The following is a 19,668-nucleotide window of genomic DNA, read 5'->3' as shown; positions in this document are numbered from 1 at the left end:
ATAAAAATAGAAAAAAAAAAACTGCTTGCTGCTAGCAGAATTGATATGAAAGATATACACAAACCTGCTTGCCCTTTCTCTCAAGGACAATGTGTAGTGACATTTAATTTTATAATTGTATTTTAATAAATAAAGCTTGCCTGATGTTCAGAGAGTAAAACAGCTAGCTACACCAATCAGCCATACAGACCAGGTCGTTGTGTATGCCATTAATCCCAGCACTAGAGGGGAATATAAAATAGGAGGAGAAACCTCTCACACAGAGGCTGGCTGTTTTGCTTTTCTGACATTCAGGTCAAACACGAACTTCTATCTTTGCGTATTTATTAATCGTGCCACATTTAGTGACCAATATTTGCTGTATGAATTCATGATAAAAGTCATTTGCTTGAGGGTTTTCTTGCCACTGGCACAGGCAAGATCTGGACCCAAACCTAGCCATCCACATTCAGGAGAAAAACTAGGGCTCCCAGCTCCCATCTGCCCTTTTGTTATGGTTTTGGTCCTTTTAAGAGATCTAATCTGCTTTTTATTATAAGGAAGACCTGGGAAAGCTATGGTATTGGTCCCTTTAAGCCACGCCCACTCCCTCCCCCATCTGCGGAGGCAGGCTGAGTTCGCTCTTTTCTGTCTTCCTCTCGGAGAGGCAGTTTCGCTCTGCCTCTCTCTCCACTTCTTGCTTCCCCCCCCCTCTGTCTCTTTCTTATCTTCTCTTCTCTTCTCTTCTCTTCTCTTCTCGTCTCTTCTCTTCTGTAGTGACAAGGTGAGCAGGCCTGCTTTTCGTCCCGCCCGGCCCCCACACAGCTAGCTTTACACCCGAAATAACAACACACAAATTGGGGCTGGAGAGATGGCTCAGAGGTTAAGAGCACTAGCTGCTCTTCCAGAGGTCCTGAGTTCAATTCCCAGAAACCACATGGTGGCTCACACCCATCTGTAATGAGATCTGGCACTGTATCCTGGAAAGTATTCCTGGAAAGTATATATATAATAAATAAATTAAAAAAAACACAAATTGTATTCATTTAAACACTGCCTGGCCCATTAGCTCTAGCCTCTTACTGGCTAACTCTCACATCTTGATTAACCCATTTCTAATAATCTGTATAGCACCATGAGGTGGTGGCTTGCTGGGAAGATTCTAACCTATGTCCATCTTGGGCCTGGAGCTTCATGGCATCTGCCTGACTCTGCTTTCTTTCTCCCAACATTCTGTTCGGTCTACTCCGCCTATCTAAGCTGCTGTCCTATCAAAAGGCCAAGGCAGTTTCTTTACTAACCAATGAAAGTAACACATAGACAGAAGACCCTCCCACATCACTCTTCTCTTTTCTTCTCTCTTTCTCTCTCTCTTTCTTCCTTTTCTTTCTTCTTTCTTTCTCTCTTTCTTTTTCTGTTTTTGAGAAACAGAGTTTCCCTGTGGAGCTCTGGCTGTCCTGGAGCTCACTATGTAGACCAGGCTTATTTGATCTCAGAGATTCTGAGTTCTGCCTCTCAAGTGCTGGGACTAAAGGTGTATGCCACTACCCCCCAGCCCACCCAGGGTTTATCTTCTAATGGGATGATTCTGTCACTCTGTGCCCTATGTCCTTGGTACAGAAAGCCTCACACTAAGCTGGGGCACCATGTTTGTTGGCTGTGAAGGGATGCAAGGCCGTGGGCTGTGCCACAGCTCTGTGCTGTGACTCCCGTCCCTTACCCTCACAGCGGGAGCCCTGCAGAGTCCTACGCCAGGGGGTGTTTAAGGTTGGAGAAGACAGTCTGCTCGACTTCTGCACTTGATAGGCAAATAAAAGGGAGTCTAGAGAATAGGCCTGTCTTGTCTGCCTGAGTTAATTCAGGAATTATATACTAGAAGTGCATTTATGTAGGGTGAGTCAGGGTCCTATTTTTAAAACCCGCAAACCAAAAGGATAGGTGGCTATGAAACACCCAGGAACCAAGTGCCTGTCTCTGGTGCTGGGACTGAGAAAGCAGCCTTCTAGTGAGTCGCCCCTGTTTCTCTGTCCCAGGCGTGGGGAGGGCCCGCTGCAGATGTGGTCATTGCCTGACTTTTCCTTCACATCCTCTTGCCTTCGCTCCTGTCAGCCTCTTTAAACAGTGACCTCTGTCCTCTCATCTCCAGGACACTATTGAAGACAAACTGGATACAAAGCACTACCCGTACATCTCGACCCGCTCCTCTGCTTCCTTCAGCACCACGGCTGTCAGGTGGGTAGATGTAGAGAAAGCAGGGGGCACTCTCTGCGAGTCTGTGGGACTGGCATGTGCCATCAGGACCCTCCCACATCACCCGTGATGGTCAGGGTACAGCAGGCCATACCGTCCTCCCTTTGGCCCCCAGCCCCGCAAGAACTCACCCCCACCCCATCTGCAGCCAGATAAACTATGCAGCCTCCCTTTTATCTGTAGGTCTTCATTTATTAATGTTCCTCTTTGATCTTCCCTAAGCATCTTTTTAATCATGAGACCCCAGTGTTCCCAGCAATTCTGTTCATGCAGCCTGGTGTGGGAACGACCCAGGTACCTGCCAGCTGACAGGTGTTAGACAGTGGCTCCCAAGAAATGGAACTGAGCCGGGGGCCTGGAGAGCAGCGAGGCTGCAGATAGGGCTACCAGCTGTGCCTCCCAGGGTCGTCACTCCTCCAGCCCTTGTTTAGTTTCCTTTGGGTTTTGTTTGTTTGTTTGTTCTTTTTGTTTTGTTGGTTTTTGAGACAGGGTCTCTCTGTGTAGCCCTATCTGTCCTGGAACTTGCTCCGTAGACCAGGCTGGCCTGGAACTCACAGAGATCCACCTGCCTCTGCCTCCCGAGTGCTGGGATTAAAGGCGTGTGCCCCCCCCCCCCCCTCATATGCCCCTATGAGCAGCAGCACTTTAGAGTAGGAGCACTGTCCCTTTTCTCCGGTTGTCTCTGGCTTTTCTTCTTTCCGTCTTCACTCCTGCCCGTAGCCTGGGGCTGGGCCAGATGTCCACAGTGTCTCCTGCGGTACTGGAATGTCCTCTGATAGCAGCAAAGTTGGAAAGGCCACTTCCCATGTGGAATAGACTACAGCCACCGAGTGCTGTCCTGGCTAGGCTGGCTGTGCGGAAGAGAGCGATAGTGCCCAGGTGCTTCCAGGACTGCCATGAGGAAGGGAGCCTGGACAACTCGTCTCCCCTGTGCCAGAGTCCAGGTCTCCACTGAGGAAATTAGGGACCGGGGAGGCCTGCTAGAGAAGAGCTATGCTGCTCAGGCCGTGTGCCTTCTTCCTCCCTGGTAAGGCCTGAGCAGCGCTCTGTGGCCGTTCTGTCCCATGGCACTCAGCGGTTCCCATCCTGCTATAGTCTAACTTCTTGGAGGGCAAGTGCTGTCTTTCCCTGGGGGTACAGTACCAGGACGCCTGGCACAAACAAGGCCTCGTTAGCACATTTGCTTGTGGTCAGTGTGCCAACCTGATTGGGGCTCTGAGTCTCAGGCAAGCTCAGGACCAGGCCTGATCTGAAACAGACATCTGGATGACAGCCACATAGGCACAGCTGCTGGATGAGCTGGTGGAGTACCTCGGTGTTTCTGGTTTTTTTTTTTTTTTTTTTTTTTTTTTGTTTTTTTTTTTTTTTTTTTTTTTTTTGGTTTTTTCGAGACAGGGTTTCTCTGTGGTTTTGGAGCCTGTCCTGGAACTAGCTCCTGTAGACCAGGCTGGTCTCGAACTCACAGAGATCCGCCTGCCTCTGCCTCCCACTCTGCAAGTGCTGGGATTAAAGGCGTGCAACCCCACCGCCTGGCTTACCTCGGTATTTCTAAGAGAGTGGCGGTCACGGCTCAGGCACCTGCAGTACACCTCAGTTCGCCAGCACGGACAAGTCACCTGTAACTGCTCTCTCTCCCTCAGCGCCCGCTATGGACACTGGCACAAGAATAAGGCCCCCGGGGAATACCGAAGCGGCCCCCGCCTCATTATTTTCATCCTTGGAGGCGTGAGCCTGAATGAGATGCGCTGCGCTTACGAAGTGACCCAGGCCAACGGCAAGTGGGAAGTGCTGATAGGTGAGCAGGGCGTGCATGCTGCAGGAGTTGCTGCCCCACTGCACTGCCACTCCATCCCATGCTTTGTGTCGCATTCTGTCCTCGTCCTCCCTCATCACAGCAAGCCTTAGCCCTGGATGAGAGTTTGCGACTGGCAGAAGCTAGGGATCTCTGCCCTACTGTGTCTCTTGCTGAAAGACAGCGTCTTGGGATGGAAAGAGTTTGGTCAGAGTCTCAAATCTGTACACGCACTGCCAAGTGGAGTCACCTTGAGCAAGAGCGGACCTCTCCAAAGACATACTGTTACCCAACAAAACAGGGTTTGTAGCAGCTACTTGCAGCCTGGAGCAGGGCTGAGAGGGGAGTTACACATTTCCAGGGTATCAGGCCTTGGACCACGCCTGATGGTAGGGCTCTCACTACTGCCCTGCTCTACCCCTTGGCTGGAGAGTTAGCGTGTCCATAGATACTGTTGAAGCCCACTGGCCTAGTAGCGGTCATAAGGATTCCTTAGCCGGTCCCTACTACCTTCCGGTCTGCCACACCCTACTTCCTGTTCACTTCCCAGAGAGCAGAAGCAGCTCATAGAAGCTGGTCTATTGCAGCAGGAGGCTCTTCCTGCTTCCTGCCTCCAGGGTCATCTGTAGCCTCTAAGGCTGGCAGACGATTGAGGGAGAGAAATCTGGGTTCTTCCAGATGCCTTCCTTTCGACTCCAGGTTGTTTGATGTGCCACGAGTTGTGAGATTGCTGTCACAGACACTGCCCCGTTTAGGCTCACCCTCTGTGGGAGGGTACAGTGCAAGGCCAGAGACTGTGGGCCTAGGAGTATGCTGGGCACCCTGTGGAAATGATCCTCTTTAGGCCCCTGGAGTGCACACGTACTGCTGGAGAGGAGGCTCAGGTGCCCAGCCGGCAAGGCTCCCTCGGCTCACAGGTGCCAACTGCTGCCCGCATTCCCAGGTGCAGTCATCTTAACCAGCGGCACTTCCGTTTATCCGATTTGGATGACCAACTCACAGCACCCCCAAGCTGTCCAAGCAGGCAGGCTCCTTAGAGCAGTACCATAGCTGCTTCTGGGTTTACCAAGACAGGCATGAAAGGGTCATCCCCTTCACACAGCTGGGGCGGGGGGAGACTGTACACCCTGTCCCTGCTCTCCAAGGCATCCATGATCCAGTTTTCATGCCTGTTTTCTGTCTGTGACATAGGTCCCATGCGTGTTCCCTGCTCACTGCTTGTGTGTGTTGCATGAATGTGTTAGAGGACCTGAGCTCAGAGCAGCTCTCCTGACAGCAGCTGTCGCAGCCAGGCTGTGGGTGTGGACTTTCCTTTTCTCCTTTGGACCTTCCTTAAGGTTCCTTGTGCAGGGGGAGGGTGGAGACCCGGGGACAGAGAGCTGCCCGCGTGGGTTCATGGAGGGGCTTCCCGCAGACAGCCACCCTTCACTGTGTGGCCTCATGTGCTTCACTCATGCCAGTACCGTGCTGCCTGCATGCGTGCACGCTTGTGTGCATGTGCCCGTGCATGCTTCGCCTCTCGACGCCTCTCTGGCTGTGGGCGCTGGGGCCTCTGTTGGCATGTCCAGGGGTGCCTCTGTTCAGCTGGCCTCTATTCTCCCACAGGTTCTACTCACATTCTCACTCCCACCAAATTCCTCATGGACCTGAGACACCCCGACTTCAGGGAGTCCTCTAGGGTATCTTTTGAGGATCAGGCTCCAACAGTGGAGTGAGAGCAGAGACAAAGTAAAAGCGGCTTATTAAGAAAGAAACTCTTCCACTCTGAAGGGCTTTCTTTGTTTTCCCGCCACTCGTTCTTTCTTTTTCTCTTTTTTCTTTTCATTTCTTTGATTTTTCTTTTTTCCAAGAAAATGCTTGCAGTTCTTAACGCTGATTGAAAATGTGTCCAGCCTTCACGCCCTGGGCTCCGCCCGCCCGCTCTCTGCAGCCATGGGTGAGCGCTGCACAGGCAGCTGCTGGCCACTGGGGTGAAGCCAAGGGACAGTAACTGTGATACTTAAGGAGTTGAGGGATGTCTGAGGCACGGCGCCCAAGCCTGCTGCCCAGGGTGAAATGTAGGCTCCCACAGAGCACGCACACCTGAGTGAGGCCAGTGACATTCAGGGTGGCCATGTGTACAAGGCCAAACTCGAGAGATGCCCATAGCACCTAATGGTGAGAAAGGAGCGGCAGGGAGCACCAGGGAGCACCAGAGGGACTCCAGGCCAGTGAAAGGCTGAGGAATGAGCACCTTTACCCAGACTAGGCACGGTGAGGGCATCAGTGTGGAGGGATGCCACCCTCCGGGTGCTGTCGGCTTGGCGACACCACTGCTCACGACACTCTGCTCTCTACAGAAAGTGCACTCTTTTATTCCTGGACAGGCTGTGATCCCAGCTACCCAGCAGGCAGAGGCAGGGCCAGGGCACCTAGGCCACAGAGGGCGTTACAGACCAGCCTGGGCAACTTAACAGGACAATGTCTCAATAGTAAAACTAGTAAACAGTAATAAGTAAAAAGAGGGCTGGAGAGATGGCCCAGTGGTTAAGGACACATAGTACTCCTGCAGAGGTCCCACCTTCGGCAGCTCACAGCCACCTGTGACTCCAGCTACAGGGAATCTGATGTCTTTGACCTCTACGGGCACCCGCATGTATGAACACATGCTCACACACTTACGCTTAGTTAAAATAAAAAGTAAGAAGAGGGCCAGGACGTAGCCTCGTGGTAGACCACTTGCCTGCCGTGAGTGAGGCGTGGGAGGGAAGGAGGGAACGGGAAAGGGGGGAAGAAACTGCTTTTATATTAGTGTCAGATCTTTTAGAGTTGAACAGTCGCGTCTCTCTCTCACTGAGGCCTCTTAGTGAGGTGTAGAGCCCTCAGGAGAAATCCTTTGACACTCCCCAGCTTGTTCCTTGGGAGTACCTTGTCTGTTTGGCCTAGCAGACTCTCTTCTTCCACACCCTCCTCCTGAGCCATCCTTAAGTGTGCTGGGAACCTCCTGTGCTGGGAATTCCCCAGTGTTTACAGCCGTTTGATCATGGGCCCCAAAATGTCCTTTCACCATAGTTGACATGTGACCCCATGAGACAGCAGTTGGAATAGCCTGGAAGCAGTAGCAAGAGACCTGGACTGGTAGCCAGGACGGGGCGACCGAGATGGCCACTCACATTCCCTGGCCATAGAATACGAACACGGGGATGCTGGGTCAGCGCACCATGAGCCAAGCTAATTCATAGGCCAGATGCAGGCCTCAGGCCACACTCTCTCCTCCTACTGAATCTCAGGGCATGGCCCTTCCCAAGTGGGACTATACAGCACCAGAAGCTGGCCTGCTTAGTGTGGTTTTCCTGATGAAACAAGAAGCTGTAGGCTACTCCATGTATCCCTGTTTCCTCAGTAGAGGGGTGTCATCTCCAGGACAACAGTTATGAGCCAAGAAAATTGAGTTGGCCATGGCCCTGGACCTCCGCTCCTTCCCTGTGCATTTCCCTTGAAAGCAGGTCAATAGAACACAGAGCAGAGCCCTGCACTTCTGTCAGCCTAGACCTCAGACACCAGGGTCTTAAGTTCAAGGCAGAGTGTGTCTAAAGCTAAATAAATAAGCAAGGTATGGTGTCACACAACTTTAATCCCAGCACTTGGGAGGCAAAGGCAGGCAGATCCATGTGAGTTTAAGACCAGCCTGGTCTACATGAGAGTTCAAGGATAGCCAGGGCCATAGAGTGAGACCCTGTCTCAGAAATAAATAAGGCTTAAGATGTAAATGCATACAAGGAAGCAGGGAGGCGAGCAATAGCAATCTACAGAGCCCCAACACCACACAGGCCAGAGGCAAAGAAAACCCCTCTCCTTTTGAAGTCATCCGCGTGAACAGAGACGGAATAGTGCAGACCCTTGAGAGCCTTGGTTGTAGCTTGATGTTGGGATATCCCCTTTGTACATGTGTCTCTGTCCTCCCTTACTTGCCTAAGGTACCTTCTGATTGGTTTAGTGTGGAGGAAGTCAGATATTCGGTACTAAGGAGAGGCAACTAGCTGTGTGGCAGAACATAGATTATATAAATGGTTAATTTAAATTATAAGAGCTAGTTAGGAACAAGCCTAAGCTAAAGCCAAGCTTTCATAATTAATAAAAAGTCTCCGTGACATTATTTGGGAGCTGGCAGCCCACAGAAAGAGCCACAAGGGAGAGTTTACCCTTATGGAGATGAGGCTCTGCCACAAGGGAGAGTTCCCAGGAGACAGTACCTTCCTAGTTCCTCTCTCTCCAGTCGCCAAGGCAGCAGACCATTGAAGAACCTCAACTTACTAAGCCTCATCTTAGTCCCCTCTAACCATCCCTCCAGACTGCCCATGAGTGATGTCTTCTGATTAGATTTTTACATCCTTATCTTGATGGTATAGGCCAATAGGACCAGTTAGGAGAGGGTGGCCAGGAAGTAATCAAGACAAGTGATACAGGGGCTGGAGAAATGACTTGGTGGTTAGGAATCATGGCTGCTCTTCCAGAGGATCTGGGTTCAATTCCCACCACCCTCATGGCAGCTCACAACTGTCTGTAACTCGGGTCACGGAGAGCCAGCGCCCTCTTCTGGCCTCACTGAGCAGCAGGAACAGATATGATGCCCTGACATACATAAAAGCAAAACACTCAGATACATAAAAATTTCTAAAATGAAACAAAATCAAATGAGAGAATTCTCTGGCTACATTAGACCTACTAGGTTCACATGCCACCTGTAAGGTTTTGTGTGTGCTTATATAGAGAACGTGCTGAATTCTGAGTTGAGGCTATTGGCTCTGACATGCAAGCATCCCATGCATGTTCCCTCTGATAAAGATGGCTTCTTTTAGCCAGATGGTACTGATGCACACCTTCAGTCCCAGAATTTGGGAGGCAGAGTCTGGTGAATTTCTGTTTGAGGCTAGCCTGATCTACAGAGCGAGTTCCAGGACAGCCAGGGTTACATAAACCCCGTGTTGTAAAAAGGGGTGGGGTGGTTTCTTTTCCAGCAAGCTCCAGGGAGCCCTTAATCAAGAGGACCATTACCCGAGGCTTTAATGCATGAGATGGTCATTTGAAGAGGCCTCAACTTCATCTTTGGAGGCTACTGCTGAATTTCATAACCACCAGTTGTGTGGACTGAGAGAGTCTCAGAGTTCATGAGTAGAAGGTCAACATAGCGAACCTCTTGGGGACCAACATGAGATCAACTGCAAAATGCAGCTCATGGCTCATCTCACCCACTTTGCAGTATTGATGGTCCCAAACTCCATCTGCAGGACTAAAACGTTCAGCTTGTCAGATGTCAGGAGCTGGCTTTGTATGACCTGGCTCTCCAAGATTGTTCTCCACTTGTTCTTCTTTAAAGACAAGCGATGTCCAATGGTTAGGAATATGATAGTATCAGGAAATTCTAGAGCATAGGTTCCTGACCTCTCTCTGACCTTCCTGAATTTCTGAATGCACATGTGAGAAGCGGGGGAACACTTTGGAACAGGCCCGATCAAAGCAGCCTTCCAGGTTCGTGGACCAGCGTCCAGGATGGGGAGCAGGGCATTCTCTGGCCAGTATGCTCCCTGTTGACTAAAGGAACCCAGAGCCACTCTTGCTGGATCCAGAGCCGGGATGCATGGCGTGGAGATCTGGGAGACCCTCCTGATACTGGCTCCTGCTGCCTCGGGGCTCCTAGGAAGTCTGAGAGCAAGCTCACTGAAGCCAGCGTGCTTTAGCAAAAAGGGGGCACATAAAAACCTCAGGCATTCCAGACAGTGTATCTGTTCTGCTTAAGGAGCTGCAGGTTGGCCGAATAACAAAACAGCCTTAAAGTGCAGAGCCCCAGAACAGGGAGAACACTTGGGAAATAGCTAGGCATGGACTCCTCGTTCAGAACAGTGAATACAGGCAGGAACAGGAAGGACACTGGCAGATGGCTCTCAGAGTGTTGTTTTTCTGCTGGTCCAGATGACCAGGAAGCTTCCAGGTCACTGAGCAGGTGGTGGTCAGAGGTGCAGGCACCACCCCCCCCCCATGTGCCTGTCCTTGGAATGGATGTCTGGAGGGTCTCAGCGCCCCACTCCCACAGAGCCTATTGCTTCCAGGTCCCCAGGGAGGCACATTTTCAAGACTGGATCTTTTGTTTAGTTCTCCTGTCCCACCAGGACCCTGCTTTGCACCCACTGCTGCGTGCATGCACGCCTCATGCTCACACCACCATCACCTCCATTCTGTTTAAGCCCATGTCCAAACCACTCAGCCCATGCATCATTCTAGTGCGCCTACATCTCTATGAAAAGGCCTTCATTTTTAAATGTTTTTTTTTGTTGTTTTTTTTTTTTAAATCTTTGCTCTAGAAGTATATCTGATTCCATTAGCTTAAACTTTTGCAAGCATTTTTAATCTCTTACAATGCAGGTCTCCACAAGGTAAGGCCTCAGGTCCCCGCCCTTTCCCTCTCACACCTGAGGTCCCCACTGTGCCTCCCAGACTTCAGTGGGTCCCCATGCCCAACAGGCACCATTCTCTCCACCCAGAGACGCCTACCAGCCTCTGCCCTTAGCCACTGTCCCTTGCCATATTTGAAATTTCTCTTCCTGGCTTCATCTTGACTTCAAGAGATAATATAGAAAACACAGCTGCCCATCACCTGGCAGCTGGCGCTGGGCTCTGATCGAGAGGTGGTTCCTAGGTTCAGCCTGGGACCCAGCTGAGCCTAAATGCCTCTTAAGTCTTTTCTGACAGGGCCCATGGGTTCCATCCCACCCCCTCCCACCTTCCACTGAACCCAGACGAGGGTTGGGGGATGGAGAATCGGGGAAAGAAGTCTCCAGGCTGCAGTAGGTGAGTGGGCTTACTGTCTTCTCTGCCTTCCCAGGATCCACGCACATTCTCACCCCACAGAAACTCCTGGACACGCTGAAGAAGCTGAATAAAACAGATGAAGAAATAAGCAGTTAAAAACATAAGCTGCCCCTCAAATCCTGGCTCCCTTCCCACAGTGCCCTGCAGCTCCCCAGCGCGACGCCTCGTTTGCTCTGCTGCCTCCCCAGCCCTGCACGCCCTGGCCACCCCGTTGCCACGCTGAGTTCTCCTGTGCGAAGACATTCTATCTTGTCCTTTGAAAAGCAAGAGAGTAATGTGTTGTTTTTTAAAAATGAGTATCTTCTGTACGTATCCCACAAGACGTTCCCATGCGATCGCCACACTGCAGAAGCATCAGGACTCTAGACCGAGTGGACTCTCTCCTTATTTATGACCCCATGACTGTATATAGCCCTATGCCCTGTGCGCACATTGCTTGAGTTTAGAAAGGTAGATGTGTGGGTGTTTCTCACAGCCTGTTTGGGCGCATTTCTGTTCTTGATGGGAATTGTAAGGTGTCTGTGCCCCGCGTGGTCCACATTTCTCTCCCCAGTCCCTGCTCACCGCCTGTTCTCAGGCACAGAGGCTGGAAATGGCGGTGAGCAGACACCTCCAGAGGCCAGCATGAAACAGGCCTCTTTGCCTGGTGTTGCAGCTGGGGGGAGGGGGACTTAGGATGTCCACAGGAAGCCAGTCTGGGTGCCAGCCAGTGTTGTTGCCAGAGCCTGGCACTACTCCCCTGACCTGTGTCCACAGTGCTGTACCCTGAGTTAAGTCCTCCAACCTAGCTCAGCATGCCTTGTACCCTCAGTTCCTCAAGAGAGGAGTTAGGCACAACCAGCCGCCTTCTTTCCTCAGGCTTCACTTGAATGGGGTCAGCCTGGATAGAGGTCAAGGGTCAGGAATGGACTGGAAGATGTGGATGTGGTACTCTGATCAAAGGGTGCTTTGCTAGAGAAGGATTGTAGGTAGGCCTGAGGAATGGGGGCACCACTGATGGTGTCTCCACTCTGCAAGTGACACCAGTCAGAGTATCCTGAGTTTAAGATAGCTCATCCATCATAATTTTGTGTAATGTACAGTCATATGTCATTGTGGTTGTATGAGAAAAATGATCATTTTATTCTTTATATTGAAATCATCGCTGTATAAAACCTAGCTAGCTATAAAGCAGAAATTGCAGAAGCAGATGCTGGAAGGATGGTTTTCATCCTCAGGACGCAGCAGCTCGCTGAGCGCCTCTCGCTGTGCTGCTGCAGTTGTGAAACACAGGCAGTGGAAGTCACAAAAACGTCCCAGCCCAGCCCCTCCCGCAGACTTGTGTGTATTACTGTGTCTCGTGCTGTCTTGGCAGATGTGGTGACCTGTGCTCTCTCCCTCTCATGAGTTCGGCCCCACCCTTCTCCCTCCAGTGACCTTCCTTAGGACCAACCCTAAGCACTGGTTGATTTCTCCTGGAGCCGCTTCTCCGTCCCCCCCCCCCCCCCCCCCCCCCCCCCCCCCCCCCCCCCCCCCCCCCNCCCCCCCCCCCCCCCCCCCCCCCCCCCCCCCGTCAAGCAATGCTCATGCTTCAGGACCTTGTTTGTCAAACGTGGGGTTTCCTTTATGTTATTTATATAAATAATTTCTCAAAAGGATATTTAAAAAAAAGCTAGTCTGTCTTGAAACTTGTTAACTTGAAACTCTCGAATCTCAGTGTTTAGAGTATGGAAGCGCAGCAGTGTACCACTCTGTACCGTCCTGTACCGCAGCATTTGAGTTAATAAAGACATCAGCGCTCACCATGGTGCCCGGGCCGCCTGAAGCTGGTTTTACAGTTTTACCTTGGGGAGAACAGAGGCCGGCCACCCCACAGCTGTGGTTTGGGGGGGGTCCGCTGGATCCAGGGGATTGTGACTTGCGTCACAGCACATCGTACCTGCCTCCCCGTTGGGGACAACACGTGTATCTAGCCTCAGGCAGGAAGGCAATGTTGCCTCCGTTGGCATAGTAACAGTCACCTTTAGTCCCAGCACTTGGGAGCCAGAGGCAGGGGGGATCTCTTGAGTTCAGCCAGCCAGATGTACATAAGTTCCAGATCTACAGAGTTCCAGGTCAGGTCCGGCCAAGGCAACAGTGAGATACTGTCTCAAATGAACAAGTAAAAATAAATAAGGCCTGCCTAGACGTGAGGGGAGTTGCTCTTCAACCTGTTCCTTTCTAGAACGCCTCTGTCTCAGATTAGACACTGCAGGACCCGGTCCCAACTTGAGTGGAAGTCCCAGTGCATTTAGAGCACTGACATGTCCCTCCATTGATGTCACTGCCCCCGCCCCCCACCCACATGTAGAAAGTGCTTCCTCCAGTTTGGAAGCTGGGTGTCCTGTGACCTGGGGAGTCTGCTATGAGGCTGGCCCAGAGGGGAGTAGACACCAGGTTAACATTACCCATAAACCAAGGACTGGGGCACAGAGTCATGGGGCTCATTAAATGCTCTCTGCTGAGGTATGGATATGGCTTGTCCCTAGACATTCATGTGCTGGGAGCTTGGCTCTCAGGTGGCAGTCCTGGCAAAGATGGAGGGAAATGACTGGGTTGCTGAGGGTACTGGGTTCTTGCCAGAGGGCTGTTCTGTAGTCAAGCCCGGCCTCTTCCTGCCTCCGCCGAGTCTCTCAGCGGACCCTGCTCACACCTCCAGGCATCAGCCATCAAGTGCGAGGCCCTGGACCTCCATCAGCAGCTGACTGTGCCCCAGGGCACAGGCTACCATCCCAGGGGCAAGGACCTGGACCTCCATCAGCAGCTGACTGTGCCAGCCCTAGGGGCACAGGCTTACCACCCCTACTGTTTAAGAAGCTGAGAGAGAAGAAATTTTTATTCTAGGGCTGCCTAGACTACAGAGCAAGGTCAAAGTCAGCCTTAGTGAGACCCTCTTTAAAGACTGAAAGATAAGAACTTGAAAGTCGTATCTGAAGCCAGCCAGAACATTAGCCTGGTGTGTGAGGCTTCTTCCCAGCACCACAAACACAGTGAAAGGCAGCTAATTAGTGCCGGAAGCCGGCCCCACGGTTAGAAAGACAGCCCCATAGTTAGGAACACTCATTCATTATTCAGAGAGCTGGAGTCCCAGCACCCACAGGGTGAGTCAACACTTCCTGTAACTCCAGTTCCCAGGGATCTGATCCCTCTTCTGGCATCCGTCAGCACTGCGCATAGACATGCAGGCACAATATCCAATTACACAAAAATAAATCTTTTTAAGTCAACTACATAAACCCCTGTATACATTATCTTGCCTGGGTAACAGAAAATGATACCTTCACTGCAAGGAGGAATGTATCAACTCAAGGCTACTTTGTAGATCTTGCATATGTACCAAGTATTTTTGCCCAGGGTGGTGGAGGTAGGGGAGCAGACTAGGCAACAACTACCCACGTCTCTAAGGTCCCAATGACAAACCCAAGTTTGATTCTACCAAAGGTCCCCCATCCCCGGGGAACCAGGGAGTTTGTTGGGCATACTCGCAGAGCCTGAGTCCAAGGTCACAAACGGGAGCGTGGGGAAACCCAAAGCAGCCTCACCGGAAATGAGATGGATGACCTCCAAGGCTACAGAGATGGAGCCCCCTGCCTAGTCTTCCTCGGCCTATCTATGCTAGCCCCTTCCCAAGATCCTGAGGGCCACGTGCAGTTAGGGCAGAATTGCGTACAGCTGCTGGGGGCGGGGGGGGGGGGGGTTGGCTGGCGGCACAAGTGGGTCCAGTTACCCCCATCTCCTCCTGTGAGGGAAGGTCAACAGTCAATGAGCTCAGCTAAAATGATCTTTGCAAGCAGGCCTGAAATGGAGGCAGTTTGGCTTGGAGGACAGTCCACGGCACATCCCACCAGCTCCAGCAAGACTCGCCTTGCAGGCAGTGATGAAGACAGCGCCGCAATCATGCCAGGCCTCTCCTAGGCATGTTTTAGCTGGGTCCTTGGTCCCTGCTGCTTCACAGGTGAGGAAGCTGAAGCTTGGGGGATACAGTGTTTCACAATGTTCGCTCCTGGAAGACTTCAGCCAGCCAGCATGTCCTGACAGCAGAGTGCCTTGAATAAGATCAAAGGACTTGAACTCTACACCGAGTAACTGTAGCAGCAGAGTAAATACCGTTTATTCCTTCTCCCCTGGTCACCTGTCCCCCACACAATGGGAATGGCTCTTTAGCCTCTTTCTGCTGGATTTCAGGGCCGCTGTTCTCATGTCGTGTGCATGTGCACTGGCGTGCAGGAGGCGCTCAGAGAGCCCCTTCAAGGAGTCCCTTTTCCTCCACCGGGGTTCTGGGCACAGAAAGCTCATATATGCTTTACCGAGCAAATTGCTGGCCCATGTTTTCTTATTTTGAGACAGAGCCTGGCAACTCAGCCCAGGCTGACCTTGAACTTGTGTTCTCCCTGCCTTCACCCCTCAAGCCGCTAAGATCACAGGTGTGCATGTCCACACTTGGCTACTCTCTTGTGTTTTCTGTTTTGGTTTTTTCCCCCTGACTTCCCTTGGCCCAGGCTTTTTTTCATTCCTCTCCACCCTGATCCCACCAGGCTGTGTCCTGCCGCAACCCTAGTCTCCAGCATCCCAGGGCTCAGAGGGAGCCTCTGTCACTCCTCCAAAAGCTGGAGTGTATCTTCAACACTGCAGCAAGCCAAAGCACGAGCCACCAGCCCAGTAACCCCGGAACCCAGGCCATGAGTTGTGGCTGCTCAACTTCCAGGTGCCCAGCTGTGTAACACCAGGAGTTCACTCACAGAATGACCGTGGCTGAGTGGAATCCCCTCTAGTCCTCTGCTTATGATGGATGGTCCCTCCTGCAACATCCCCAAAGTTGAGCCCCCCTCATAGTGAACCCACTAAGTCTCAGTCATCACTGAAGATGACGGGCCCCAGACGTGCCTGGGGACTAAAGAGCAGACAAACACAAACTGAAAAGAGCCCAATGTGACTGATAAGATGGCTCCGTGCTGAAAGGACAGAGACCCGAGGGGCCAGCAGGGCATCTGCTAGCTGGATACCTACTGTCCCCAGTCCCATGCTTGCATGCTGTCTCCTCGACTCCAGGGGCTTTCCCTCCCTATCACGGCACAGCCAAGACCAAAGCTACAGAAGGAACTTCATCTGCCTGGGGTAGCAGCGAACAGATGCACCCTGCCACTAAGCTTTAAGGATATCCCAAGACTTCATGAAGCCTTGGAGCCTCCACTAGAAGATGCCTTGTGTCTGTGCCACTAAAGGATTGGCAGGATGGTCTAGGGGAGGCGCTTCCGAGCACAGGGCCCAGTGATTGAGTCTTCTCATCCTTGCTGAGAGTCTATGAAGAGGTTCCACCTGGCTAGACCTCCAACTTCTGATTACCCAAAGTCTCAAAGTGACAGGCTAGTGATTTCTAGGGCTCTTGATGACTGTAATCAATATACCACATTGTTTCCATTTAGGGGAAGGAAAGGTCTTCATGGAAAACAAACTTGTACCCACGAGCCTGGCACCCTGCTCTGAAAGGCTAGGCCCTGAACAGATACAGGGTCCCTGTCCACAAGAGGACAGTGCCCCTTTAAAACCCAGTCTCCCTCCGTTAGGCTGTTGCTATGTATAGATCCAACTTCCTTAGCAACCACCTGGCTTCTTAAAGGGGACTTGGAAACAGTGGTTGCCATCGGCCATGGCTCCTAAAAAGAAGCCGAACAAAGGCGGCGGCAAAGAGTTTGAGGGCAAGAAGAGGAAAGGGGGCAAGAAGGACACAAGTGCGGGCGTCAAGTCTGGGGAGTCCACCCTGGTGGAGGAGCTGAAGGAATTCTACCACAAACAGATCCAAGACCTGGAGGACCGGCTGGCCCGGTGGGTGGGTGGCAGGGATGCTAGTGTGCCAGGCCAGAAGCCCACACAGGCTCAGACGGGGCCTTAGAGCTGGGTTCTGGCCTCAAGTGAACAGGTACCACCGTAGAAGGTGAACAGATCTCCCCACCCCTTCTCAGCTCCAGAGCTTGTACACGTTAATTAGTGTCTCCGTCCCAGGTAACCCCCTCAGCCCCTACCTCAGCAGGATGGGAACTTTTTGTTTGATTGGCTTTTGCTTTTTTGAGACAGGGTTTCTCTGTGAAGCCGTGGCTGTTTTGACACTTGCTCTGTAGACTGGGCTGGCCTCGAACTCAACGAGATCTGTCTACCTTTGCCTCCCAAGGACCGGTTCAGAAAGGATCTTAAGCATTTGTAGTTTAATTAGTGGAATAAATTAGAAATGGCTCCCCCTGGTGGCCAAGGAGGTCACTCATTTCCTCTTTATGCCAAGATCCAGTGTTTGTTTCTCTAGGCTGGGGCTGTTTCCCTATGCTTATTTGCTTTGTTTTATAGACAGGGTCTTACTCTATAGCCCAGGGTAGCCTTGAACTCATGTTAATCTGCCTGCCTTAGCCTTAGTTGAGGTTATAACTGTGAACCACTAAAGGGCCCTAAATGGGAACTAAAGGGGATTCTGGCTGGGCGGTGGTGGTGCACACCTTTAATCCTAGCACTCAGGAGGCAGAGGCAGATCTCTGAGTTCAAAACCAGCCTGGTCTACAGAGTAAGTTCTAGGACAGCCAGGACTACACAGAGAAACCCTGTCTTGAACGCCCCTCCCCACCCCAGAAAAAGCTACCTTGCTGACTATGAAACTCCTGCTCCAGTGCCAGAGTCACACTCCCACTTAGAAAGAAATGTAGGTGGCTGGGGAGATGGCTAAAGCACCTGCCTGCCATTCAAATGTGAAGGCTGGAATTTGAATCCTCAGCACCCATACAAATGAGTAGGTATAATCCCAGTCCCTGGGAGGCAGAGATAAAGGGTCCCCTAGGAACGAACCAGCTAGACTGTGAACTGAGTTCTGGGTTCAAGTAGAAGACCCAGCTTCAATATATAAAGAGGAGAGCTTCACTTTCCTTATCTATAAAGTGGGTATAATTATCACAGCATCTGCATCCTTATATGTCATTGGGGATCTCAGCAAATGTCAACCTCTGACCTCCATACACACACACACACACACACACACACACACACACACACACGTGAATATGCATATATGCATGAATACCACACATCTGTAGTAAATAAACATATAGGGAAAATACAAGAAGGCCAAGCTGTTCATGATTGATGCTGCAGAAAAATCTCAGCTGGTACTGAGTCTGTGCACTCGGGAAGCCCTCTGCTGTCTCCCTGTTTCCTTTCAGTCCCAGTAGAGAGCACAGCCAGATCCTGAGGCTCAGAGTCACCCCAGGAAGAGGAGAAAGCAGGGTGACAGCCCTGGCCTCTCTGACTCCTGGGGAGGCTGAGTTTTCTCCCCACACAGGCACCCATACCCTAAAAACACCTTGTACACAGAATTCATTCAGAAGACTTAGGAATACTTAAAACACTTAGGAATCAAACAACTCTCCAAATACTTTAATTCTCCCACTGAAACCAGTAAACACGGTATTCTTAAAATGTACAAATGTCACTTGATCTAACACAACAGATGGAACTGTATCAGGAAAAAGTTATTCGGTGCTTAGTATCTGCCAAGCTGTTAGGTCCTGAGATAGAGGGGCAGGGATGTCAAATGCAGAAGGGCTTAGCCAGCTTGAATGGGCTGATTACAGGGACAGGCATTATGGGTAAAAGCCTTAACTTCCAGGTCAGATTGGCTTGGGCTAAAGTTCTAGTCTCGTCGCTTTCTGGTTTCTTCATCTCTGGGCCGCAGTTTCCTAGTCTGTGTTGCTGGGGACAAATGCAAACTTCCTGTGAACCAGACACAGGTGGGAACATCCGTTACCACTGTGAGCAGAGGGCAGGCTTAGTCCCCACAAGACTTACATTCAAGTGAGGTAACCAGGAGCAGTGGCGCACACCTTTAATCCCAGCACTCAGGAGGCAAAGGCAGGCAGATCTCGAGGCCAAGCTGGTCTACATGGTGAGTTCCAGGACAGCCAGAACTATATAGTCTAAAAAAAAAAAAGAAAAATAGAAAAAGAAAATTGAGTGAGGTAATAAATATAAAATGCTGGTTGGGGAGATGATGCAGTAAAGTCCTGACAAGCAGAACTAGAGTCCGGGCCCCCAGAAGCCTTGAAAAAAAGCCAGGCATGGCAGAGTCCCTTAAACCCTACTTCTGATGGGAGAGGACTGGTGGTGGCTCTCTGGAGCTCACCGGCTCGCCAGCCTAGTCAAACTGTTACACTCTAGACTGAGTGAGTCTCGGCCTCAGAAACTAAAGGTGGAGGGCTATCAAAGAGACACTCAATATCGACCAAGGGTTTCTGTGCACATGCATGTGTCCGTAGGCACGCATGCTCGCTCGCACAGCCTAAGGTTAAGGCCTCCAGGCATGAGGCTGCTCTCAGACCCTGCAAAGAGAAACTCCAAACGGCCCTTGATGGAAATGAGGGTCTGGAAGAGCAGGTTCGATGGTGCCTGTGACCAGGACTAGCAAGGCCTGACCCCGCATCTCCACCCCACCCCAGGTATCAGCGGAAGTGGGATGAGCTGGCTGTGCAGGAGAAGATCTTCCGCCAGGAGTTCGAGCAGCTGGCCAATAACAAGAAAGAGATCGTGGCCTTCCTCAAGCGCACGCTCAACCAGAGGGTGGATGAGATCACGGAACTCAATGACCAGCTGCAGAGTCTCCAGCTGGCAAAGGAGATGGAGAAGGATGCTTTCGAGGCACAGCTGGCCCAGGTGCGCCACGAATTCCAGGAGACCAAGGACCAGCTCACCACAGAGAACATCGCCCTTGGTGAGGGGACCAGCCAGCACACCTGTGTGAATTGGCCACTGAG

At 51.5% G+C, this 19,668-nt stretch overlaps 3 protein-coding genes across 5 annotated transcripts in view; 2 read left to right on the top strand and 1 right to left on the bottom strand.

Annotated features, from left to right (window-relative positions):
* Stxbp1 (syntaxin binding protein 1) overlaps positions 1–12,648 on the top strand; it is a 63,659-nt gene extending 51,011 nt beyond the window's left edge. The window contains exons 17-19 of one of the 2 annotated variants that reach the window (XM_050154953.1): positions 2,126–2,211; positions 3,870–4,024; positions 10,881–12,648. In XM_050154953.1, coding sequence (XP_050010910.1) covers positions 2,126–2,211; positions 3,870–4,024; positions 10,881–10,963 — 324 coding nt within the window. In that variant the 3' untranslated portion in view covers positions 10,964–12,648. Of the gene's footprint in view, positions 1–2,125; positions 2,212–3,869; positions 4,025–5,626; positions 6,713–10,880 lie in introns of those variants that run through there. The other variant, XM_050154954.1, reaches the window with a different exon arrangement.
* Positions 12,649–14,628: 1,980 nt separating this feature from the next.
* Positions 14,629–19,668, bottom strand: part of Ptrh1 (peptidyl-tRNA hydrolase 1 homolog) — a 10,216-nt gene continuing 5,176 nt past the window's right edge. The window contains exon 6 of one of the 2 annotated variants that reach the window (XR_007594118.1): positions 14,629–14,931. The gene's annotated coding sequence lies outside the window, so the exon portion shown is untranslated. Of the gene's footprint in view, positions 14,932–18,511; positions 18,632–19,668 lie in introns of those variants that run through there. The other variant, XR_007594119.1, reaches the window with a different exon arrangement.
* LOC126509366 (tetratricopeptide repeat protein 16-like) overlaps positions 15,018–19,668 on the top strand; it is a 25,187-nt gene continuing 20,536 nt past the window's right edge. The window contains exons 1-2 of the mRNA XM_050155218.1: positions 15,018–16,708; positions 19,354–19,625. Coding sequence (XP_050011175.1) covers positions 16,533–16,708; positions 19,354–19,625 — 448 coding nt within the window. The 5' untranslated portion in view covers positions 15,018–16,532. The remainder of the gene's footprint in view (positions 16,709–19,353; positions 19,626–19,668) is intronic.

This window comes from Alexandromys fortis, unplaced genomic scaffold (assembly GCF_014885135.2).
Source record: "Alexandromys fortis isolate MF-2015 unplaced genomic scaffold, M_Fortis_MF-2015_v1.1 scaffold_72, whole genome shotgun sequence".
Lineage (NCBI taxonomy): Eukaryota > Metazoa > Chordata > Mammalia > Rodentia > Cricetidae > Alexandromys > Alexandromys fortis.
The sequence above is the reverse complement of the archived record's forward strand: the minus strand, read 5'-3'. Positions and strand labels throughout refer to the sequence as shown.